The sequence below is a fragment of the Notolabrus celidotus genome, chromosome 8 (genome assembly GCF_009762535.1).
Source record: "Notolabrus celidotus isolate fNotCel1 chromosome 8, fNotCel1.pri, whole genome shotgun sequence".
NCBI classification, from domain to species: domain Eukaryota; kingdom Metazoa; phylum Chordata; class Actinopteri; order Labriformes; family Labridae; genus Notolabrus; species Notolabrus celidotus.
The window spans coordinates 17404269-17425805 of NC_048279.1; the positions used below are offsets into that span (position 1 = coordinate 17404269).

At 38.9% G+C, this 21537-nt stretch overlaps 2 protein-coding genes across 11 annotated transcripts in view; one reads left to right on the plus strand and one right to left on the minus strand.

The window, feature by feature from the left end:
• On the minus strand, positions 1 to 16038 carry rgs14b (regulator of G protein signaling 14b). Of its 4 annotated transcripts, none has more exons than XM_034689742.1 (15): positions 15837 to 16038; positions 12381 to 12402; positions 12100 to 12251; positions 11878 to 11970; positions 9029 to 9172; positions 8770 to 8946; positions 8579 to 8660; positions 8355 to 8455; positions 7922 to 8146; positions 7655 to 7731; positions 7274 to 7400; positions 5486 to 5567; positions 4701 to 4738; positions 2821 to 2920; positions 1 to 1064 (listed from the first exon to the last, which is right to left on the minus strand). In XM_034689742.1, exons 1-15 carry the CDS (start codon positions 15951 to 15953, stop codon positions 790 to 792), a joined length of 1812 nt encoding a protein of 603 aa, XP_034545633.1. In that variant the 5' UTR covers positions 15954 to 16038; the 3' UTR covers positions 1 to 789. The 4 variants fall into 4 exon arrangements, with proteins under 4 accessions (XP_034545633.1, XP_034545632.1, XP_034545635.1 ...); XM_034689741.1 differs by having other exon boundaries at positions 4701 to 4741; positions 15837 to 16037; XM_034689744.1 differs by lacking the exon at positions 15837 to 16038 and adding an exon at positions 14631 to 14725 and having other exon boundaries at positions 4701 to 4741.
• arl3l1 (ADP ribosylation factor like GTPase 3, like 1) overlaps positions 15718 to 21537 on the plus strand; it is a 12414-nt gene continuing 6594 nt past the window's right edge. The window contains exons 1-8 of one of the 7 annotated variants that reach the window (XM_034689746.1): positions 15756 to 16073; positions 18408 to 18547; positions 18679 to 18733; positions 18887 to 18955; positions 19155 to 19190; positions 20102 to 20131; positions 20211 to 20468; positions 20681 to 20779. In XM_034689746.1, the coding sequence (XP_034545637.1) occupies positions 18682 to 18733; positions 18887 to 18955; positions 19155 to 19190; positions 20102 to 20131; positions 20211 to 20468; positions 20681 to 20779 (544 nt within the window). In that variant the 5' untranslated portion in view covers positions 15756 to 16073; positions 18408 to 18547; positions 18679 to 18681. Of the gene's footprint in view, positions 16074 to 18407; positions 18548 to 18678; positions 18734 to 18886; positions 18956 to 19154; positions 19191 to 20101; positions 20132 to 20210; positions 20469 to 20680; positions 20780 to 21537 lie in introns of all 7 variants that reach the window. The other 6 variants (XM_034689749.1, XM_034689751.1, XM_034689747.1 and 3 more) reach the window with 6 other exon arrangements.

Below are 21537 nucleotides of genomic sequence, written 5' to 3' on the forward strand. Positions count from 1 at the left end.
TCAATTAATCACAAAACACTTTAATTCTTTGGGGATACCCTGTGGGATACATTTCATGCTCACATTGTCTTATTCACCCCCTGTTTGATCACATTACTTTTTTTATGCTCTGGACCCTGAGATGTAGTCTGATATGACAGGTAAACAGGACTTGACCAGCATTTCTCTAAGTTCCTTCACAACAAACAAATGAGTTTTTAAATACAAACATTCCTTTAAAATCTCAACCAAGCACACAAAATGAAAAGTAGTCACTTAAAATAGGAAAAACACATCTCAGTAAAAAATATTCAATAAGGTTAATTCAAATACAAAACAAATGTGCAACACACCGCAGAACACTGCCATGGACAGTCCTGTGAAGAAATATGTTAGAGTTCAAAGAAAGGAGAGATAATGAGAAATGTAATATCCGTGAACTAAAAAAAGTTTGGACCAGGGAGCGTTAAAGCAAACACAGTGGCTTGAAGGTGAACTATTGCGCTAAAACTTCTTTTCAAACAGTTTTGGACCATCAAAAAAATTCATAGCAAACCTTTTTTTAGTCAGATGTGTAGTGTTTGAAATGACACCAGAAATTCTTCTATATTTCCTCAAGGGTCCAATTATTAGTTTCTTGTATGGTCACACACTGCTATCTCAAAGCTTATTCGTAATGTATTTTAAAAAGTGCTTGACCATTTTACACTCAAAATAAGTTCCTATCTCCTGACATGATTGGTCCCATGATGTTGTGAGATGTTTGAAGTAGCTTTTGGTCATGTTTGTATTCAATTCCACAAAAGTCTTTCAAACTGCTGTTTCCTTTAAGTCTTTGGTTTCCGATACAGCAGAATCAGGAGATTCAGAGGTGGCTTCACCAGAAGTTAATTTTTCTTCTAGTTTGGAGTCTGCAGAGGTGGAGCTGGTTGTGCTTGGCTCGTCTGCTTCTGCTGCTGCTGCGTCCTGCCCCTCTTTTGAGGGAACCTGCAGGAACTGAGGGATCTCCAGCTGCTCTTTGGTCAAAAGGCCCCGTTGGTCATCAACCCTGCAGCCCTGAGCCCTCGTCAGCATGTCCAGAAACCCTGAATAACACAAAACATCAATTTTATTCTATTTCTATATATTTTTCATTGATTCCATAGACAGTATAAAAGAATAACAACATGACAGATGCCCAAAAGTGAAACCAAAAAGTTCAGAGCTTCCCGTCATAACTGACTGCATTATTGATCACAAAGCCGGTCTCCTCCATGGTAACAGGCGAAACATGGGTCAAACTCTAACATCAAATAAGTTTATCAGAGAAATGGTCCTCAGACACGTTTGTGGTCATGAATCTAGTTAGCATCATACCGATTTAAATGTTTACTTTTCTTGGAAGTTAAGTTTAAAATACTGATTGGGACAGCTCTGTTGACAAATGCAGCCCCTTGGACAATATTCCCATGGCGGCAATCTTTATGTGACTTTGCGCTCAGGGTTGGAAGCTCTGTAATTGTTGTCATGTCTCACTACTGTGTTCCAGGTTGTAAGTTGTATAAACCTTGATACTCTGACAAATTGTGGTCATTCCACAGCTTCCTATTTATATGTAGATGATTACTTAGAAAATAACAAATTGGTTAAAATATGTTGGTGGCTATTTTTACATCATGCTCTAGCCAAAAATAGGATCTTTAAGTACTGTACAGGTTATCTTGGTGTTACGATTTAAGGAGTGACCCTGTTAACTGGGGTTTTTTTAGTCTGTTAATACAACCAGCTAAGAATCCAACTGAAAGTCCCCAGTCAAACAGGGTCCTCACTCCTTAAAACATAACTAAGGTAGTCTAACATTCATCATAACAAACAAAAATCCGGCACTAGGATGAGAAACCTTACTAGTTTACCAGCGATTTAAACAAAACAAAAAATTTATCTGCCAAGAGTCTGAAAAAAAAATTAAGATTGCCTGTAGACAGTAAGATTTATACGACGAACTAGCTGGAACACAGTAGTAAGACAGAAGAACATGGTCTATTGGCAATGTGAACAGTATGAGGAAGGTATAACAAGAGGAGATGTATAAACACTAATATGAGAGTCTTTGAACTTTCCATAAGCATGAGTGCCTGCTTCAAAAGAATCAGTTACCCTGGAGACTGTAGCAACTAGAGAGGGGTATTTCCTGTTAAATCAGGAAGTTGAATGTGAGTGTAAGTAAGATGAAGAGTTGGGACATCAATACTGTGACTCTGAGTGGTGAACTTTACAGTACAGACTCTGACTTCAAATTTGCATGATTTCAGCAAAGGTTATTTTGGCATCACTTTTGAACAGTGCGCGGAGGTTGAGCTGCATTGCCCATCTTCATCAACCATCCATCCTAAGAAACCATGGTTTTGAATTATGTATAAAATGTATGTACAATTTAGTAATACAATAGAGGCGCAGGCCATGTTGATGTTTGTATTATGGAGATTCATAGTTAACTTTTGACCTTTGAAGCTGTGGCTGATAAAAAGGAACTCATTCTCAACATGTGTCATAAATCCTATTTTGGCAGATGAAGTTTGAGTTAATTTCAGACATGGGTTAAAAAAATGTTTTATCACAAGGTTTATTTCCTCTGTGTTTAACCATGTGATGGAAAATGATTTTGCCTTCAAGTAAAAACAACAACAACAACAAAAAACCTCAAGTTTAAATTGAAAAACTTTCTTTTAAAAGAAGGTATTTAAAGCTTCTGTGAGGAACTTTTGGTTTGTGGTGATTTTGGCGCTCCTTGAAGACAAAGCAGTCACATAACTGTAAATGATGTGGCCATACCACCCAACCCTACTAGAAAACATGTCCTACCATCCATGTCGCGGTTCTTACTGGGTCTGGGGTGACTCTTTGCTCTGTTCATTTGCGGTGAAGACCGGGCCTCCATACCTCCAGCACCCCCTGCTCCACACTGGAAACAAAACAGAGCAGTGTTATTAATATATTATGCAATGACATCTCACACTAAATAGATCATTTCTAATTGAAGTCCTATAAAATCTTTAGAGTATCAAAACTTAAATCACAGAGATAAACGTTGATCCAGAGGCCTTTTGTCATTCCTAATTCCACCTCTGACATTCCCTTTAAACATTTTTGTTAGGTGTTTAAATACAAAGCGTGACAGGTAGTGTCCATGAAATGTAGATTACTTTCTGTATAATGATGCAAGTACATATTAAAGCATATAGCACATCATAAAAAATCCTAACACCATTTTTGTTTTTATGTTATACCAGAAATATTCATCATAACATATAATAAAGAATAAAAAGATTCATCTGTTTTCATCAACATGAAAACAACAAAAGTTTTTTGTGCCTTTTAATATTACATTGTTCAGAGATTGTGATGCTGTGAAGCTGTTTTTATGCTTTTATAATGAGATCAATATTCATTTTTTTTAGCACATAGAAGTGGAAAATTGTCAAGTTAACACTAAAAAAGATCTGACTTCTATGCAACATTTTTAAACATTTCACAAGAAAAGCTGCTTAATTCTTCCAAATCCTTATAAATAATAAAGGAGAGATCAAAAAATAGTACCAGGTCGACATGGTAACATTTAGCCTCCAAGATAACTGCCATGACTGTTTTCTTTAAATCATGAGAACTAACTTTCTATCAAGATGCCAGGGTTAAAAAAAATCATAAAACCAGACCTTTCTTGCCATCCATAAGAAGGAGCTTATATTATTCAGTCAAAAGTTTCATAATGATTGCAGCAAAATATTTATTTGGTATGAGTTTCAGTGGTTGACAGTAACAGAGTAAATTTACTTACAGTACTTCAATAAATCTTTTGAGTATCTGTGCTTTACTTGCATATTATTTTTGGGGGATACTTATTACTTTTGCTCCACTACATTCAGAAGACAATTATTGTACTTTTTACACCACTACATTTCTATCAATGCTCTAGTTACTCACTACTTTTGCTTTGAAGTCAGCTCATGAATTTCCTTCTCTTTTCTGAAATCTGATCCCTAAGACAGTAAAACGTGTTTGTGTAGTTCTGTTTGTCTCAGTGGTTTAGTCGTACCTGTATATCGTGCCTCTCCACGGTTGAACGTGGAGCAAACACAGAGCGTCACTCAGATCAGGCAGCTCATTTAGAGGTGATAATATTGGCTATAATTCTCCACCTGAGCACCCATGGTCATATCTTCAGCTTGTGTTAGAGGTTTTTGAAATGAAGAATGATACGTATCGTTTGAGATGTTCTCCCTGTTTCCCACTCTGCCCAAACATACAAAAATTCACTGTCCAACCTGAGAAAGCGTGTTGAGCTACGTAACATTTGTTTCATTCCAGATGAACATTTCAAACTAAGTTGTCTGTGCTTGGAGTAACTTAGTTACTGTTTTTATTCCATGGTATAGTTTTTAGAGATTTCAAGTAATGGTTTCTATAAACATAATTTAACAGAATGTGCTTCTATGTATTCTTGACTGCACTCGTGCTTTGTGAAAATACAACGTTTAGAGATTGTTAAAGAAGTACTTTGAGTACTTGAGTATTTTTAAAAGCAAGTACTTCAGTACTTAAACTCAAGTAATAATTTGACAGAGCAACTTTCACTTGTATTGGAGTAATATTTGACCAGGAGTATCTATACTTTGACTTAAGTAATGAAGCTGTGTACTTTGTCTACCACTGATGAGTTTACAGATCCAATGACATAGACTCACCTGTGTGGCTGCAGCTGAACCACTGATTCGGTCTTTTCCTGCTAAAAATAAACACAGATACAGATCAGTTTGTAACAAATCAGTAAAAATCAACAGACTGCTGATGACACTACAGCCTATCCCCACCTCCACCCCAGGAATAAACCATTTCCTCCAAGGACTCATCCTATTTCCTCTTGTTAAATCTATGTCCTGCTTCCTAAATGCAGTCAGTGAAGCTGAGCCAGGGTTCATAGAACCAAAAGTGAAGTTGGTCCTTTCCTCTCAGCAGTTCAGAAATGAGGTGAAGGAACACAGCACTCAACAAACCAAATGCACTCTGACGTTTGAACCCCACAGAAAAGGATGAAGAGGCTCATAGAAAGACACAAAGAGATCAGAGGCGGAAAAAAAGGAACCAGCAGACAGTGGCAGAAAAACCAGGGCACTAAAGGGAACGGTGAAAGGACTTTCCTTTAGCCGCCAGCTAAGAGCAAGTGAGGGACAGGGAATGCAAAAACACTTTCTAGGATCCAATAAGAAAGAAAATGAAATAAATAAGAGGGCACGGCAAGAGAACAAAGCATAAGCAGGAAAAGGACACACAAGGCATCATCAATGTATCTACCTTTACTGTCAATTAGCAGTGTAAGGTGGGCTAAATTTGTCTGATCTGATTTGATTCAACCAATTTTAGCCACTTATTGGCTGAGAAAAGCAGAATTGTTAAACTAAATGTTATAAGCAAGGCTTGCTCTGCTTCACATTAGAGTAAAACAGGTTTTCAAAAAGGTCAAGTTATTTACCTTTGGTTTTATCAAGCCGCAGAGTCTTGTTGGCCAGTCTAAACACAGAGCTGCTCATGTTTACAGGCTCCTCACTTCCAGTCTGAAACAAACAAGTAACAAAAAAAAATACAAAAGATTCAGGGTCACAGATGTTGACTGTCGTACAGTTTTGTTGTTCATGACGCATCTTGAAACCTTCGGATGATATAGCATACCAGAGACAAACACATAATTACATTACTCAGATGATGACGGACCTTCTGTCTGTAGTGTTTGTAGGTACTACACAAATGAAATAGTACAACGCATTTTTATTCTAGTAAAGATTTATACGCAAACTGCTGCTTAGCAACAGCAGGAGACTGCTGTGTAGTACAGTTGTTGTACGTTTTAAAATGTTAAACAAGTCTGCCTCTTGTCTGACACGTAGAAATGAGTCATTCATTCAACTTTACTTCACAGAGATAAGACATTATCACAGCTGGAAGCTTCACAGCAGGGGCGCTGGGAGAAGTCATGTTCACGTCAAGCTTTCTGCTTCACAAATTCATATTTTATCATTTAATTTTATAATTTATTTAATGCTGAGTGCAATTCATACATGATCTATTAACAGCAGCTCTTATTTTCATGGAAATCTACATTCAAGCAACAAGTTCACACAGACATGGCCTATGACGAGTCATTGTTAATAAACAGAGCAGTGAGCACACATTCATTTATACAGGTGATAAGCAGATGTGCATAGACATGGATGCACACTCAGCTGCTTACATGAGGCGGCATCAATCTGTTAACAGAAACTTCAGTCTACAATGTTGTTCTGACACTTCACTGGTAAACTGAGTTACATTAGGACGGATGATCAGATAAAGTTTTTGTTTCTTGTCCTTCCACTTCTAATGGCCCGCCTCCTCACCCTCGTGTCTGTTTAAGCTGTCTCTCAAAAGTTATGTAAAAAGTTATTGGAAGAATAAACAACTATTCCAAATTCTACACAAACATCTTGTCACACTTTTCTGTCTGACAGGCCCTAGCGAAAGTTCAGACAGGAAGACTATAAAAGCAATCACAGCAGTTGTTTAACTCTCCTCTCCCTCGTTCAATAGCTCACCCGCTCCAGCTGTCATTGGTTAATCAGCGGCGGCTGTCATCCAATAGCTCAGTGGCTCGCCCTTATCGTCAGCCTATCAACTTTCTGCTGCCTTTTTAAATGTGTCTCTCTCTCCTGCTAGTTCCTTGTTGTATTGATGGTGCGCACCCCTCCACCTCCCTATCTCCACCTGGTCTCTGCAAGTCTTCCATTCCTAGGATTCAGCAACCACCACCACCAGTGTCTGGACTCGAGGGGGATTTCTTCTGCTGCCAAATTCACACATCCTACGCTCACAACATGATCCCCATAGAGTCCTTACGCCAAAGATTTCTGTCAAGTTTCATGATTTGTTCAGTTGTAATAAATGACCTTTAATCTTCAAATTGTGTCTCTCCTGATTGAAATATGACAACTCTGATTACAATGGAAAATCTCTAAAACACCTTAGTGTGTGGCAAATGTAGAGGCTCTTGCCTGCTGCATCAGCATCACTCAGCAGGATGTATTATAAACTCATTGCAGACTACTGCAGAAAATGTACGAAAGGTACATGTTCATACCCCATAGAAAAGGATAAAAGAGAAGATTGGACATTGTTTAAAGCTGATGGCCTGTACAATCAAGGGGCGATCAATGTAAATAGTTTACTCTATCAGGAGTATCAAAGTACTGGCTACATGATACAGTCTCAATCATATACTGACACTGACCATGGTCACCATTACGTCTTGCAGTTTGAGTTGGTGTTTCTGCAGAACCGTTGAGAGAGCATCCTGCAGCAATTTACTGGATTTCACCTGGATCTGGAATGTCTTACCAGTGAAGGCAATCTCCAGTCTGAAAGATAAACAGATTTTTCACAACCTCTCCACAAATTAAGCACAAACTGTTATGTGAGTCAAATATACTGGAAAAATATATATCTGGCATCCAATTATGTTTTGGCAGGATATATGAAGAGTTTACATCTCAATGTCTTAACACAAGGATTTCCCTCAGATATGACTATAAGTAGCCTGCTGTGATGTGGCTGGGGTTTGCAAAGCCTGCTGGAAGTTAAAAAACAAAAAGAAGTGACAATGTTGACTCACGCGAACGTCACCCTGAGCTCTAGAGTGACTTGTTTATCCCTCAGTACGGAGCAGTCCTGGTCCAGTAATAAGCGCTGCTGTAGAGCAAGAAATGAAATAGATATTCAAAGATGTCAGCTTGAAATAAGTCCCACAAAGTTTTAGAAACAAAATTAAGAGAGAGAAGTACAACAGGAAGAGAGTAGTTATCTCTTCCATGCTGCCTGTTGCAAAACAACTTTGCAACTTGGCCATTTAACAGCGCAGACAGTGAGGCTAAGTGCTCACCTTGTCCTTGCCTTGAAGGTAAATGATGACATCTTTCAGTGGGAAGCCTCTCTTCTCACATAGGCTGGCCAACATATCTTTGATAGGTTGACCATTAGGTGTGGGGACCAGAGAGGCACTGCCATCAGGTAGATACACACAGCAGTAGCCCCCCTCCACACCTATCCGACCCCCACCTCCACCTCCACCACCCTGCTCTAGAGACCTGGGACTCGATCTGCCATTCTACATAAAAGACAGAGAACAGATTAAAAACTTTAAAGCTTAAATTATTCTTTAAATCAAAGAGTTAGTCACTTTATGGCAGATTTCCCTCTATCTGCCTGACATGCCACCTCTAAGAATTAATTTTATTGTTCATTTATTCCTCTGCGATCATGACACTTTATCTCAACATGATAGCTCCAGTTTCAACCCATCGTCTCAACTGTACCTCTAGCTGCCTGTAGGGGGAGCTAAGCTCCACACTGCTGTTTGATTTGACTGACAGATGGAAGTCTGTCCTGGGGACTAAACCACGCATGTTGGATGGATCTGTTGTTATTGACAGAAAGGAAAGAACAAGCAGAGATCCAGAGAAAAATTATGAAATAAAGTTACAGGATGTTAATGAAGGCATAACTTAGAAGCACAGTATCTGTATCTGACAGGTATTACCTCCCCAAGATCCTCTTTTCTGGTGCCGTTTCTCTGAGGCACTCTTCCCCCCTGAGAAACTGCTTGAGTCTGACATGTTTATCTGTTTGACGCATTGACGACATAACAGCATGATTAAAACATGCATCACTCACATATTTCTTTAACCCCCCTGCCCCTCAGTCTTTCCTATCCTCTCCCTGTCACTATACCTTTTTGCCAGCAATCGAGGGGCTTCTAGGTGTTACTTCCTCCCAGGATCCCATGCGAACTGGCTCATTGCAGAGTTGAGGTAGAAGTTTGCCATCAACACTTGCCAGGGTGCAGCTCTGGTAAAGAGGAGAGCGTACAAAGCGCCTGTAGGAGTCCATCTTCATCAGTTTAAATATCTGACACAAAGCAGAGAAAGTAAGTCAAGGCATCAACAATGCATCACTGTATTCTTGGGCTTTAATAGGGGTGCCCTCTGACCTGTGTTTGAGCCTTGTTAAACATGTCAGGGGTGGGCTGCTCCAGGTCCTTCTCCTCTGTCTTGGCTGTGTCATCAATGTTGACTGAGTGGGGAGCGTTGTCTGACAGGTAGGTGTCATAGATGGATCGAGCTGCTGCCTTCAGCTGAAAGCGCAATAACCCCATGAGACTGATTAGATATGACCTAATCGTTATTGTTTCACACTGATCAGACGTCTTTTCAACACGAATGGAAACAAACCCTAAACATAACACTGAATGACTTCTCAGTGTGCATAGATCTATACTTTGGCTGGGAGCCTTTTCTTGAGTCTACCAAGAATTAAATCAATCCTTCTGTGAGTGAAACAATCAATTCGTCACTAAAAGGCTGCTCATTTCCTGAGCTGAGCAACGGAAAAAACTTGGCTATTAAGTGAGTAGTCAGCGACCTATCAAATTTTTCCTATTTAATAATATTCTTTAACAAAACCATACCCCTGCCAGGAAGGTAAAATTACAAAATTAAAGCTGATTAGACGGAGGAGAAAAAAATATTTAAATCCATCATTGACATAAATAATACTCTTTTAATTTATCTAATTGTTTATTGATTTTATCACATGAAACACAAAACAATATGAATTATACAGAATAAAGATTTACAGTCAATAGTACTAGATAAAGGAACACTTTTTAGAAAAAGGAAAACAAAGAAAAGAAAACAATACATAGTAAAGAATACATCACCATACATAGGCACTCTAATGTCTCATACATTTATAACTGCACCCACACACATGTACATACATTCCCTGACAATATATGCATTCCACAGGTAGATACAGTAACCTTTATTCGGCTAGTTTTGCTTTGGACGTTATTTAGTCTGGCAATCATGCTTGTAGGATAATGTGTATGTGTAAGCAATAATGTGTATTTGTTTTGTGTTGATTACCTGTTCAGTTGTGTGGCAGGGGCAGACAAAGAGGGTGAGTGGGTTTGAATCTTTTAGGATTTAATTATGTTATGGTTTGTTAATAAACAGAAAAACTTTCAGACTCTGATACTTTGCTGGTCATTATTGTGGTGATGTTAATTGTTGATGATGATAATAAAAGGTCTTAAATTGGTTGGTTGCTTCATTGTGGATGTTCCTTATTTCGGGAAAAATAAAAAAATAAAAAAAAATAATTCCTCACTTATTTTTGTGCATTGCCTTTACACTGCTTGGCAGTACCTGCACCCAAATTGACTTGAAGCACTTTGTTACTCTTACTGATCTTGTTTCCTCTTGTCTAGATCTTTGCTTGTGTTGTTCTTGTTCTCGTATGTACGTCGCTTTGGATAAAAGCGTCTGCTAAATGACATTGTAACATTGTAACATTGTAACTTTGATTTTTGTACGTCACGTCACAGATGCAAGCCCACCTAGTCTCAGTGGCACTTTTTAATCATAGCCGCTTGATTAATGTTTTCAAATCATAGACTGTAAATAAAATGGACAGCGTTGCTCCGCCTTTTCCCATTGAACGGCCAAAATATCCCGTCCCTGAACGCTGCCATCTTGTAAATTTTTGTGCAGCCAGAGTCTGCGCAGTAAAGAATTTCTGTGTTGCCATGATAATTTCTGTGTTTCCATAGCAAGCTCTGCCCTACAGCGTACCATCCCGAGGTCTTACAGAGTTTCCCCAAGCGGCAGCCTCCGGTTTCAAACTATGAAGCCCATGCGGAAGTCTTATAAACTGCAATTCATCGAGAATCTGCTTGAGGCTGGCTGCAGAAACACCAGAAACCACATAGACCCCAATTCAAAAAAGACGATCTTTGCAGCATTAATAAACATGTTTATAGCCTGGTTCAAAAAACAGCGTGGCTCTACGTAGCTAATTTCTCTATCGGTACACACTGTACGGGGGTGAATTTTTTTCTAACGCAACGGTTCAGAAGATATTAAGATTACGAGTTTTTGCCCAAATAAGGACATGACTGACTGGACTCCCAGAGGGGAACACATAGCTGTTGGCTAGGAGGCTCAAACTCCGCTTCTTTACGTCACACTTGGTTGAGTTCTGCATTTCCAATATGGCTGCCACCGTTGATTGGCTTCAAAACAGCTCTCAGGAACAGATGGGTGACCTCACAGATACTAAGTCCATATTTTATACAGTCTATGAGTTTCCCTCTACAGCAGCAGTACATCAAAGCAAAGCTGAAAGTAAAACCCTGTTTTTTAAACTCTAATAACTAACGAAAAACTTTTCAGAAAAAGAGGCCTTGAGCACAAAGAAGTCAAATAATAACTACATAACACCACAGCATACAGCATACGGATGTGAGAAACATTTGTACCACGTGTATTTATTTTTTAAAGTTTGGCCGCAGCCCCATTCAAATGAATGGGGGAGACAGAGTTTTTGATCTATACTGCAGCCAGGGGGAGCAGTTTTTGTGGTAGCTTCACTTCCAGCCGAGCGAGCTGGACCCCTGTTTCAAATGCAGCAGTTCCTGCCATATGTCTGACCACTCTCTCAAGTGTGGTTTGTGTGGGCTCTTTCAGTTACGCAAAATAAGCCTGGTAATAGTACTTTGATTTTACAGAATAGTTCAGTGATGTGTTTGAAGCTGGTTAAAAGTCTTTGGTTAAAAAAATAACGACATAAAGCGCTGCTAACTACTACAGATGAGCTACTTTCTAACTAACTTTCAATATTTTGGTCAAAAATATGCTGAAGAGAAATTATGAGTAGTAAATACAATATGTCAAGTGGGTCTGAGTGGTGTACAACATACTACAGTCTCTAAAGAATCACAATGTACAGACAGACAAGATGATTTTTGAAGTCAAAAGGTTAAAATAGTTGTTATACCTTATCTAAAGCGGTGGATGGCAGCTTCTGAAACTTTTCACAGTCTTGCCAGAATAAAATGTTCTCTTCACTCACCTCAGACCTCAAAAAGGCCTGTTGAAGAAAAAAAACACATGGTATCAGTACACAACAACACTGTTCTCGAAACAGCATCAAGGCTTCAATTATTTCTACATTTTCAAGGACAATAACACATCACTGTGTGTGTTTAGTGTGTCTCACCGTGAAGTGTTGGACACCCCGGGGGTCCTCCAGCAGCTTCTCGAATGAGACGGCCCAGCTCATCACGCTGTTGGCTGGGCCGGCCTCTCCGCATGGTGTTCCTGGAAGGCTGGTGCTGCTGCCTCCACAGCCTCGTGCAGACATGTTCAACTCTACGACGCATGCAGACACAAACACACCCGTTTATCAGTGCAATACAGCACGGCAAAGAAGGAGACTGAATAAGATCTTTCCTTATAACGAGTACAGACATGCTTTAGTTTGCGCGTTAGCTGTCTTACCTCCGTCTGACACTGCCTGGCTCTGTCAGTAGACAAAGAGAGAGATAAGGTAGTGAAGAACACTGGAAAACATTTGATAATTGGAATGCACAATGCTTTACTTGATTGAAATACAGAACAATACAAATACAGTATAAACAAAGGGAATTTTTTTTAAATAATATACATTATGTCACACAAATGTACCTCAGGACAACAATACACTTAAAAAAGAAAGTGCTAGGATCATCATGTAAGCAATGCAGAATAGGCTTTGTAGTTTCTTGTCTCAAGATAACATCGATACAAAGGCTTGCTATAAACTGTAAACTGGGCACACATTTAGGAAGTGAAATGTGAACATAAGCTCAGCGTTTTTTTCTGTTTGTCTTCATGTAACAATATAATGCAATCAGTCAAGGCTGCTCTTACAGGAAGTGGTTTTGACACTGATGACGAAGGCTCTCATTCAGCTCTCACAGCTCAAAAGTTATTTTCTCTTATTTTGTCATTATGACTGTGAAGCACCTTCACAGTCATAACGACACCCATTAAAATCTACAAACTCTCCGTACGCAAACCTGTGCAGACAGCTCGATCGCTTGATATAGATCAACGTTCCCCCGCAGGCAGGTATTTCAGAATGAGGATCAGTAGGCTAAACACATCAGGTTAGTTTTGTAAGAGGAAATCTGCCCTGCGTGGGTGTGAAGTCTTCAAAAAAAAGTGACAAAAAAAGTGACAGGAACACTGTTGCCATTTACAGCCACTTACAACTTCAAGGCCACGTACAAATGCACAAAACAGAGTTCAATTCAACATCGTAGTGACAAGGTAAATCTAAGTGGACAAACAACCATCAAAAAAGGATTAATTTTCACCAAATCCAGAACATTGTGTCCCCTATTAGGTGACCTAATCTTCTTATTCAAATTGTGTACGCTCGAGAAAATTACTTCTATTTTAATCAACTATATAAATAAACAAAAGTTGAAAAGTCATAAACACCACACCAAAACAGTCACTAAGTAAGATTGAGAGAGGGTTGTCCCAAAGAGAGACAGATAACTTCTTTTCTAAGCATCCACTGATGTAAAACACAACTAATTAAATCCATGGGGATAGAGAAAAGGTCAGACTCAAGGAAGCTGTGAGGAAAGATTTAGGAGAGAGGAAAAAGACAGCCCATGCTTTTAAAACCATTCAACCAAGAAGCATTTATGTCAAAGTGCTTTGTAAAAGTGTTTCGGTTAGCTTGGCAATCCAGTGTGACATATAATGTCAAGATGACTCTGTAGAAGATGTACAGACATAAAAACCTAAGTCACTAAGTGCATTGGCATCTTTAATAAAAGGAACAAACTGTCTGTGTGCTCCAGTAAGATGTTTACTCTACTATCTGTAAGATGTGCTTTTCTAAGACAGTGTCCTTGGCCATTGATAAACTTTGCCCATATAAGGTTGACATGGGGCGGCTGTTTCTGCAGGTGCAAGCTCAGCTGTAGCTCCACCTCTTCAGTACTTGTGCTTGACTGCACAAACTCAAAAACACAACATGTCAGTGCCGACAAACTTGGCAGAGCAAACAAAGTCTTCATCTACTGTTTTCAAGGCACTGTTATGAAAGGAAATGATTCATCATTGTCTTGTTTGTGCTTCTTGTACAATGACACAGAACAAAGTCTCAGGATTAGTATTCTCTGCTCATTCTTTCAATGAGAGGCAAGATGGGCAAACACACTGGAGGGAAAGTTTCTGGGGACATTTTCTTTCATGCAAAAAAAAAGATGCTGCTTTATGTTGTGTTTACTTTAACCCCTTTAGTACAGCAGAGCCCCTTTCAAAAAAGAAAAAAAGTCTAAACCAAAGCCTGCTCGGCCTACACATGACAGACTGGCAGGCTTGTTTTCTGCTACTGTCACAGGAAGGCCTGTTCTGTTTTCAGTGGCAACCAACTGAAGCCAAACAGCCTGATTAGTTCTGGCACAACTGAGGGGTTTGAACAGAAAATACAAGCCAACACGAAAAACTACTCGACCAAACTCTGGATACTTTAACCTGGATGCCAGGATGCCAGCGCAAAAGTCTGAGCCAGTTCAAACAAGCAGACTACACAAGGCAGACCAAGTATGGAGACATTTCTGTTTCCAAATCATAACCAAAACTCAACACATTCATACCAAACGTATTCTTCTTAAATATAGGATATATATCAGTCCCTCTTACTTTAAAATCATAAATTCACTAGCACACAGCTGAATCCAAACTCACCATGTAGCCAACAGGAATCCCGAGAGCATTACAGTTCTTCGCCATGGCGGCCCAAAGACCAGACTACAAACTGAAGTCTTACAGCAAAGCGCTTACTGTTAGGGAACACAGTAAAGTGCTCCACCCAAACATGATATACACTCTTCACACACACACACACGCACACACCACACTAAAGTCATCACTTGGGTCTTCCTGTCACTTCCTGCCTTGGGGGGAAGTCTTGCCATAGCAACATGCCACAAAAGAGGAAGTATGGTTACTATGATCAAACTGTTCTCAGCCTACATCTTGAGAAACACTGTGATGTGGAAACATAGATGAGATAAATGCATTCATTTACTTCTGATGTGCACTCGCTCTGGCAGTCACTTCGAGCAGTTTGCAACCATTTCACGGCGTAGAGAGTATTAGTGCAATAACAATGCTGAATCTGAGAGGGATTTTTCAGAAAGTCAAAATTTTAATCTCTAACTTTTAGTCAATGGCAAGGCAAGGCAACTTTATTTGTATAGCGCATTTCATACACAAGGGCAACTCAACATTCAGACTAGTATAAAAGAGCACAATTAAAATGACAAATAAAATAAAACAGAAAAGAAAAGAAAAGGAAAATTAGAAATATATTAAAAGTAAATTTAAAATTTGCATTTAAAGCGAGTTAAAATAAGCTAAGATAGGAAGGCAGTGGCAAATAAAAAAAGTCTTAATCTTTGATTTAAAATAATGTTTGTTGTTTGTTTGTGTTTTTGTTATTACATGGTAGATGTTGATGTATTCTTAATCTATGCTTTAAGAATGGAGTACAAACAGGCTCCTCCTTATATCCATATCATATCCATATTTGATGATTAATTAATGATGTTCTCAGATAATGGCCAGACTTTATGGGATGTTTGAGTAATTTCAGCATAACTTTTCTCAAACATACAAACTAACAATGTGATATCTGTTTTATGCCTAAACTTTTAAAAATTATAAAAGTATCACAACATGAGTGTAGTCCTATGTCTTTAAAAATCAATGGAAAATGTCCCGTATGAAATCATCAAAACATAAACCAGATTCCTGACAATTTCCAGTGAAATTCCCCAAAATTCCTCAATTCATTTGGGAGCTTATGTGCGCCCAGAATATAGGCTACCTCAGTACCCTGACCCTTGAAGCAGGGGTTCACTTTCCAGGTAACTCAAGTAAATCGCATACCTTGAAATACGCCAAGGTTCCAGTGGTGCACCATTTGTCATATTTCCGGACTTGCTTTTTTGCGGTATTTACTGCCAGGCGGGAGAACCTGTGGCAAAGTCCTCTGAAAGCAACCATCGTCAAGAAAACAAACGCAGTTACTGCGAGGAGAAAGGAGCGACAGTCAGGTCGGACTAATTAACAGCTTCCATCCACCTGTGTGCTACAACCTGACATGCGCATGAGCGGTGTCTGTAGGTAAGGCAAGACGAGGACGAGTTGATCTGTAGTTCACATTTCTGCACTTAGTTTTCTGTCTAAAGAACATGTCTGTCGGTTGTTGCCCTGACACATATTTACTAGACTACTCATATTTAAATGATTAAAGTAAACTCAGAGTTCAGAAACAGTATATGCGCAGGCATAGCATTTACATAATGCTTCTAGCTGGAACTGGCTGAATGTCAGCTGTATTATCCTGTGAGATTTTTTGTGTGTGCTAAAGCTTCATTTAAAAATTAGTCTTGAACCCACATATACATTTGCGTCATATCATTGCCTCAGCTGTGACTGCTTCATCTGAAACTGGACATCAGCTTATACTTTCTTAAATGCTGACATGCAACCACAACTTTGCAGTGCTGCATTTTTGCATCATATATAAAATATTTGCATGATCAAAGTAGCTTATTTTGGGTTCAACATATGTTTGAGCATGTAAAATGATTGCTAGCATAATTCAGTACCATGAAAGGCGCATAATTCTTCTAAAATTAGCATCATTACAGCTGTGGCCTCAGTCATTTTTCTTTACAGTTACAACCAGGGCCGGATTAGTGCCCACCAGGGGCCCTGGGCATTCCCATCGCGGGCCTTTTTGTGCTCAGGGGCCCCTGGGCACGTGCCCATATTGCCCATATGGTAGATCTGGGGCTGGTTACGACTAACTCATTCTGTCACATATTTAAATATACTTAATGTACGGAAGAGAATTTGGACCACCAGAGAAATAAAAAAAATTGAATTTTCGAGAATCAAATCCCATCCTGCCGTTCTGCCTGCCTCCTACGCATACATTTCTCCGGTGTGTACTCCCCGTCCCCGTCTCCTGCCTCTGCTTCCCCTGTCTCTATTTACTGCCCCTCTCGCTCAACCTCGGGCCTGTCCCCTCTGACCCAATGAGGTGCTTTGCTCAGGACTGTAGTCTGGATCAGAGTCTAAAAAAGCTCTCACCACGGGGCTCTGACAAGCAAAATAATTAATGACATTTAGTAAGTCCTACAGAAAATGTATATGTTCTGACGCTGTAGTTATGACGAGCCGAGTCGTGAACACGTTGATCTTTAATAACTGGTCACTGTCAGCCGTGAGCATGTCAACCAACAAATCAACAATCAATGTTTGAATGAATGAAAAACTCTTCCTCTTGTCTATCCTCTCTCCTACTCGCACACTCAACACCTCTCCTTATGCCTTCACTGACTGTCAACACTGTAGGAATTAAGAACATCTACACTGAACACATTTAACAAACGGTAGAGTTGTTACAGTTTTATATGTGTTATAACTTTTCTCCTGATATCATGTCACTGGTACAACTGTATAAAATTGTGCCTCCTACTCAGACTCAGTAATAAGGAGATACTACTGATTTTAGCCCAGAATCATCACATTATTATAAGCATTTGGACTTTGAAAAGACATTGCTGTACATTGGGGCTGTTTGGAAGAAATATATATCCTTGTTAACATGTTGCTTGTTTATGTGATAACCCTCTTCCGTAGAAAGTAGAGTATCAATGACTGAAGTATATTCCATGGAATTCTAACAGTTTTATTAATGGCAATGGCCTAGAGTTTGGTATAATATAGATTGGTGTTTTTTATTTGGACACAGCTTTAATTTTTGTGTATCTATAAAAAAATGAGTTAAAAAGCAGATAGAAGACCTGTCAAAGCATGTTTACTCTACTCTTAGTAAGTCATGGGTTGAGAATAAATTGACAAACCAAAAAGACTTGCTCAACATTATATGCCTGATTTAATATTACAGTACATTATGACTTTACAGAGTGGTGCTTGTTATTCCTGCATGAACTTCCCTGCTAATCTTGGCCCCTGTGTGTTTTTTTCCTGATCCTCAAACTGTCATGCAGTTGTGCAGACATGCAGGAATTGTGTTCTAGTGTTAGGTTCAGTTTTGAATTCTGTTCAAAAAGCACAGCCGATGATCAACAGCACCCTCTACTGGCCACTGTCTATAAAAAATACTGTGTATAAAGGCCACAGAAAACTTCAATGGAAGTTTCCATTTTTTTTTGTTTTCAGTCAATCCTTAATCCCAAATCTTCTTGGAAAAGTTACATTACATTTTGTTTTCAGACTCTGTGAATGTTTTTTTGTGGAGAACAGGCTTTACTGTAGTATACACCTTGGTTTATATTCCACTGTTTCTATTTCTGTCAGTGTAAAATTTGTAAAAGTTTCCACAGCATGTACTTACTGATATAAAAAGCATCAGCAGCCTTACTGTCACCTTAACGTCACACGCTCTAACAAGAAACACAAAAGCTGTCTTGTTTTTCGTTCCAGGAATGAATTGATTTGCATTGGTATCAGTGTTTATGATCAGCACCGGCATACCTGTTTCGCTACTAAGACCATTAGGTTAGGCAAAGTAGAGCAGGTCATAATTCATCACTTTGAATGTGGAGGCAACACCACGTCTACAGGTAAGGAGCATTTATAGATTATTCCATAGCGTTATAGTTGAATTTAATACAAACATTTTGTTTTAAGTATTGTGTAAACAGAGTTTTGGGGAAAACAAAGCAATTTTAATGGTATGAGTGTTTTTCAACAGGGAATGGCTATGAAAGTGATATTCCTCTGTTTTTTGATTGTTCTACAACTCACTGGTAAGAAGCAACTTTGAACATTACAGTTATATGTGTATTTTTTTTCTATATGAATAGTAATCAATACATAGTTACTGTTAAGCTTTAAAAATATTCACCAATATGCAAATATGTTGTACGATATCTTTTAATTGATTATTTTCTTTATTCTAGCTTGCTTTTGCTCTCTCTGTTTTACTGCCCAGTGTCTGATGTGTAACAGTACAGTCCAGACTCTGAACGGTAAGAATAACAATAATCATAGTAAGGGAAAATGATTTGAATGAAACTCCTCTCTGTAAATACACCACATCCAAACATTTTTTGTATTAGATATCATACCCAAATATTTTCTGACATCACATATTTTGAGGTTAGTCGCACAGGAAATTAAAAATAAAACAAAAACATATTTAATGATATTTCATCCATCTCCATTTAGATTCTTGTACACTCTGCTCTGCACGCTGCATCGATGGTGAGTGCTATTTTCCCCCATTAGTTTACTCAGGGATAAGTCATGAATTGTATATATGGCGCATGAGGAACAGAGGGACAGAGGGTGTGGTGTCAACTTTCACATGAGGAAGAAGAATAAATGAGAATGGGTATGTTTATATTGCATCTACTGTATATAATAATAATAAAGTTTATTTATAAAGCACTTATCAAAACAGACAAAGTGCTTTACATCATAAAACCCACAATGAAAAAGAACAAAGCATGGGGGGGGGGATATATGGGCTGGCAAGACAATTTAAGAGGAACAGCTGAAAAAAGAGTAAAAGAGAAACTACTAAAAGCAATTAAAACAATAAAACAATTACAATCAGTAAAACAAATAAAACAATGAGTGAATAAAAGAAAACCATGAATAAAAGTAGATTGAAAATAAATGTAACATAGTGGATAAAACAATATCACGGGAAGGCCTTTCAATATAAATATGTTTTCAGGTGTGATTTAAAAGAAGATACTGATGCAGCTCTCCTGAGATCCTCAGGCAGGTCGTTCCACAGTCGTGGAGCCTGCACAGTAAACGCTCAGTAACGCTCAGCCACCCTTAGATTTAAACTTTGTGACTGGAACTTTAAGGAGGTTCCTGCCTGTGGATCTGAGGCTGCGCCCGGGCTGGTAGGGTGACAGCAAATCACAGATCTATTCAGGTGCCACACCGTGAAGTGCTTTAAAAGTGAAAACCTTAAAATCTATTCTAAAAGCAATGGGCAGCCAGTGTAGGGTCATTAAAACAGGAGTAATGTGCTCTCTAATCTTGGTTTTAGTTAAAAGTGGTATATAAATTGGTTTCACTGAAAACTACTGATGTATCATGCTTGCTCTAGTTGTTATCATTTCTGACTAACAAGCCCTTCCTGGCCTTCTTACCAGAATCTCAAGTGCCTGCAGGCTGCAAAAAAGGTAACTGAAATTCACCTATTGATGATTATTTGATTACAAAATCACTATGGGTAACTCCCCTGTTCACTTTGGCTTTCAGACTTTCAGGTTACAATCAACAGCACTGGATCCGAGGCACAGGAAGGTGATGAGGTTACTCTGACATGTGTCCATAACCTTCCCAACGTGACTCTGATGTTTGGGTGGATGAAGCAGCTGGATGAGCTCCTTAAAGGCAAAAATAAAAGCCAGCTTGTTCTTGAAAAATTGATGACTGATAAAGAAGGCCAGTACTCATGCTTTGTGAACAGCTCTTGTGGAAACTACGAGTCTTTGCCACACAGTGTCACTGTTAGCAGTAAGTAGGCATATCCAGCTCCTTTCACACAGCCACAGATTACCTCAGCTCTTTCTTGCAGATTATTTTGAAACTGAAAAAGCATAATAATGAAACGACTCTTGAGATATGAAACATGAAATGCACACCTTGTATACCTGATAGAATACAAGGTGTTCAAGCCTGAGACTTCACTGTTGTCTGTGTTTCTGTGTTTGCAACTGTGACCTCAGGTAGCGGTGTGATGGTCCTGATTGTCTGTGGTGTTTCTGCTTTAGCCCTGGTTCTGATAATGGGCATCACTATGAAATACAAGCTGAAAAGAGACAACGGTAGGATACAATACAGACATGTAATAGAGAGGAACATGAACAGTTTTTCAAAGTAATAAGATGATGTCCTTGAATATAACATAAAAATCCATTCATAGAACTGTAAGTCTATGTCTTGGTGTACAAATATAAATTTCAAATACTTAAAGCCTGAATAGATCATTATTTGAGGAATTTAATTTTCAGCCAGCAGTCAGTTAGCTTAGCTTAGCTTAGCACCAAGTTTTGAAAGACGGGGAAATGGCTAGCCTGGCTCTGATGGAAGCTTAAAAACCCACCAAAAGAAGTTCAAAAGCTCACCAACATTTCATGTATGGTTTGTATTCTGTTTAGAAAATTGCTAAGATTAGGGTGCCGTTAGCCTAGTACTCTCAGCGCGCAACCCATATACAGAGGCTATAGTCCGAGCTGGTGTGACTCTTGGCCTTGTGCATTGGCCTGCATGCCATCCCCCACTCTCTGCTCCCATCATTTCCTAAAAATGTCATAAAATGCCCCCCCCCCCCAAAAAAAAGAAAAGGCCAAGACACATGACAGGTGTGGTTTTATCAGAGTTTTATATCAAACTAGTTTCAACCATGGATCGTATAATACAGTACATGGATGTAGTCTCAATGACATCAGAAGTTGTTTTTTGAAGCAGAGTTTTGAAGTCTGTTGTCAGTGGGAATTTAGCCTCCTAACAAAATAGTGTGCCTGCCTCTTAATCAAGTCAGCCATGCCCCTAATTATGCAAACTTGTATTTTTAATATCTATA

What these genes read in the sequence shown, in the direction of transcription:
- rgs14b (XM_034689741.1), bottom strand. Translation starts at nt 15,953, where the DNA reads ATGGTTGCTTTCAGAGGACTTTGCCACAGGTTCTCCCGCCTGGCAGTA. An exon ending in GAAAAGAGGATCTTGGGGAG is followed by an intron (nt 8,456 to 8,578) that starts GTAATACCTGTC and finishes CAATAACAACAG; the next exon opens with ATCCATCCAACATGCGTGGT. An exon ending in GAGCTCAGGGTGACGTTCGC is followed by an intron (nt 7,401 to 7,654) that starts GTGAGTCAACAT and finishes TTTATCTTTCAG; the next exon opens with ACTGGAGATTGCCTTCACTG.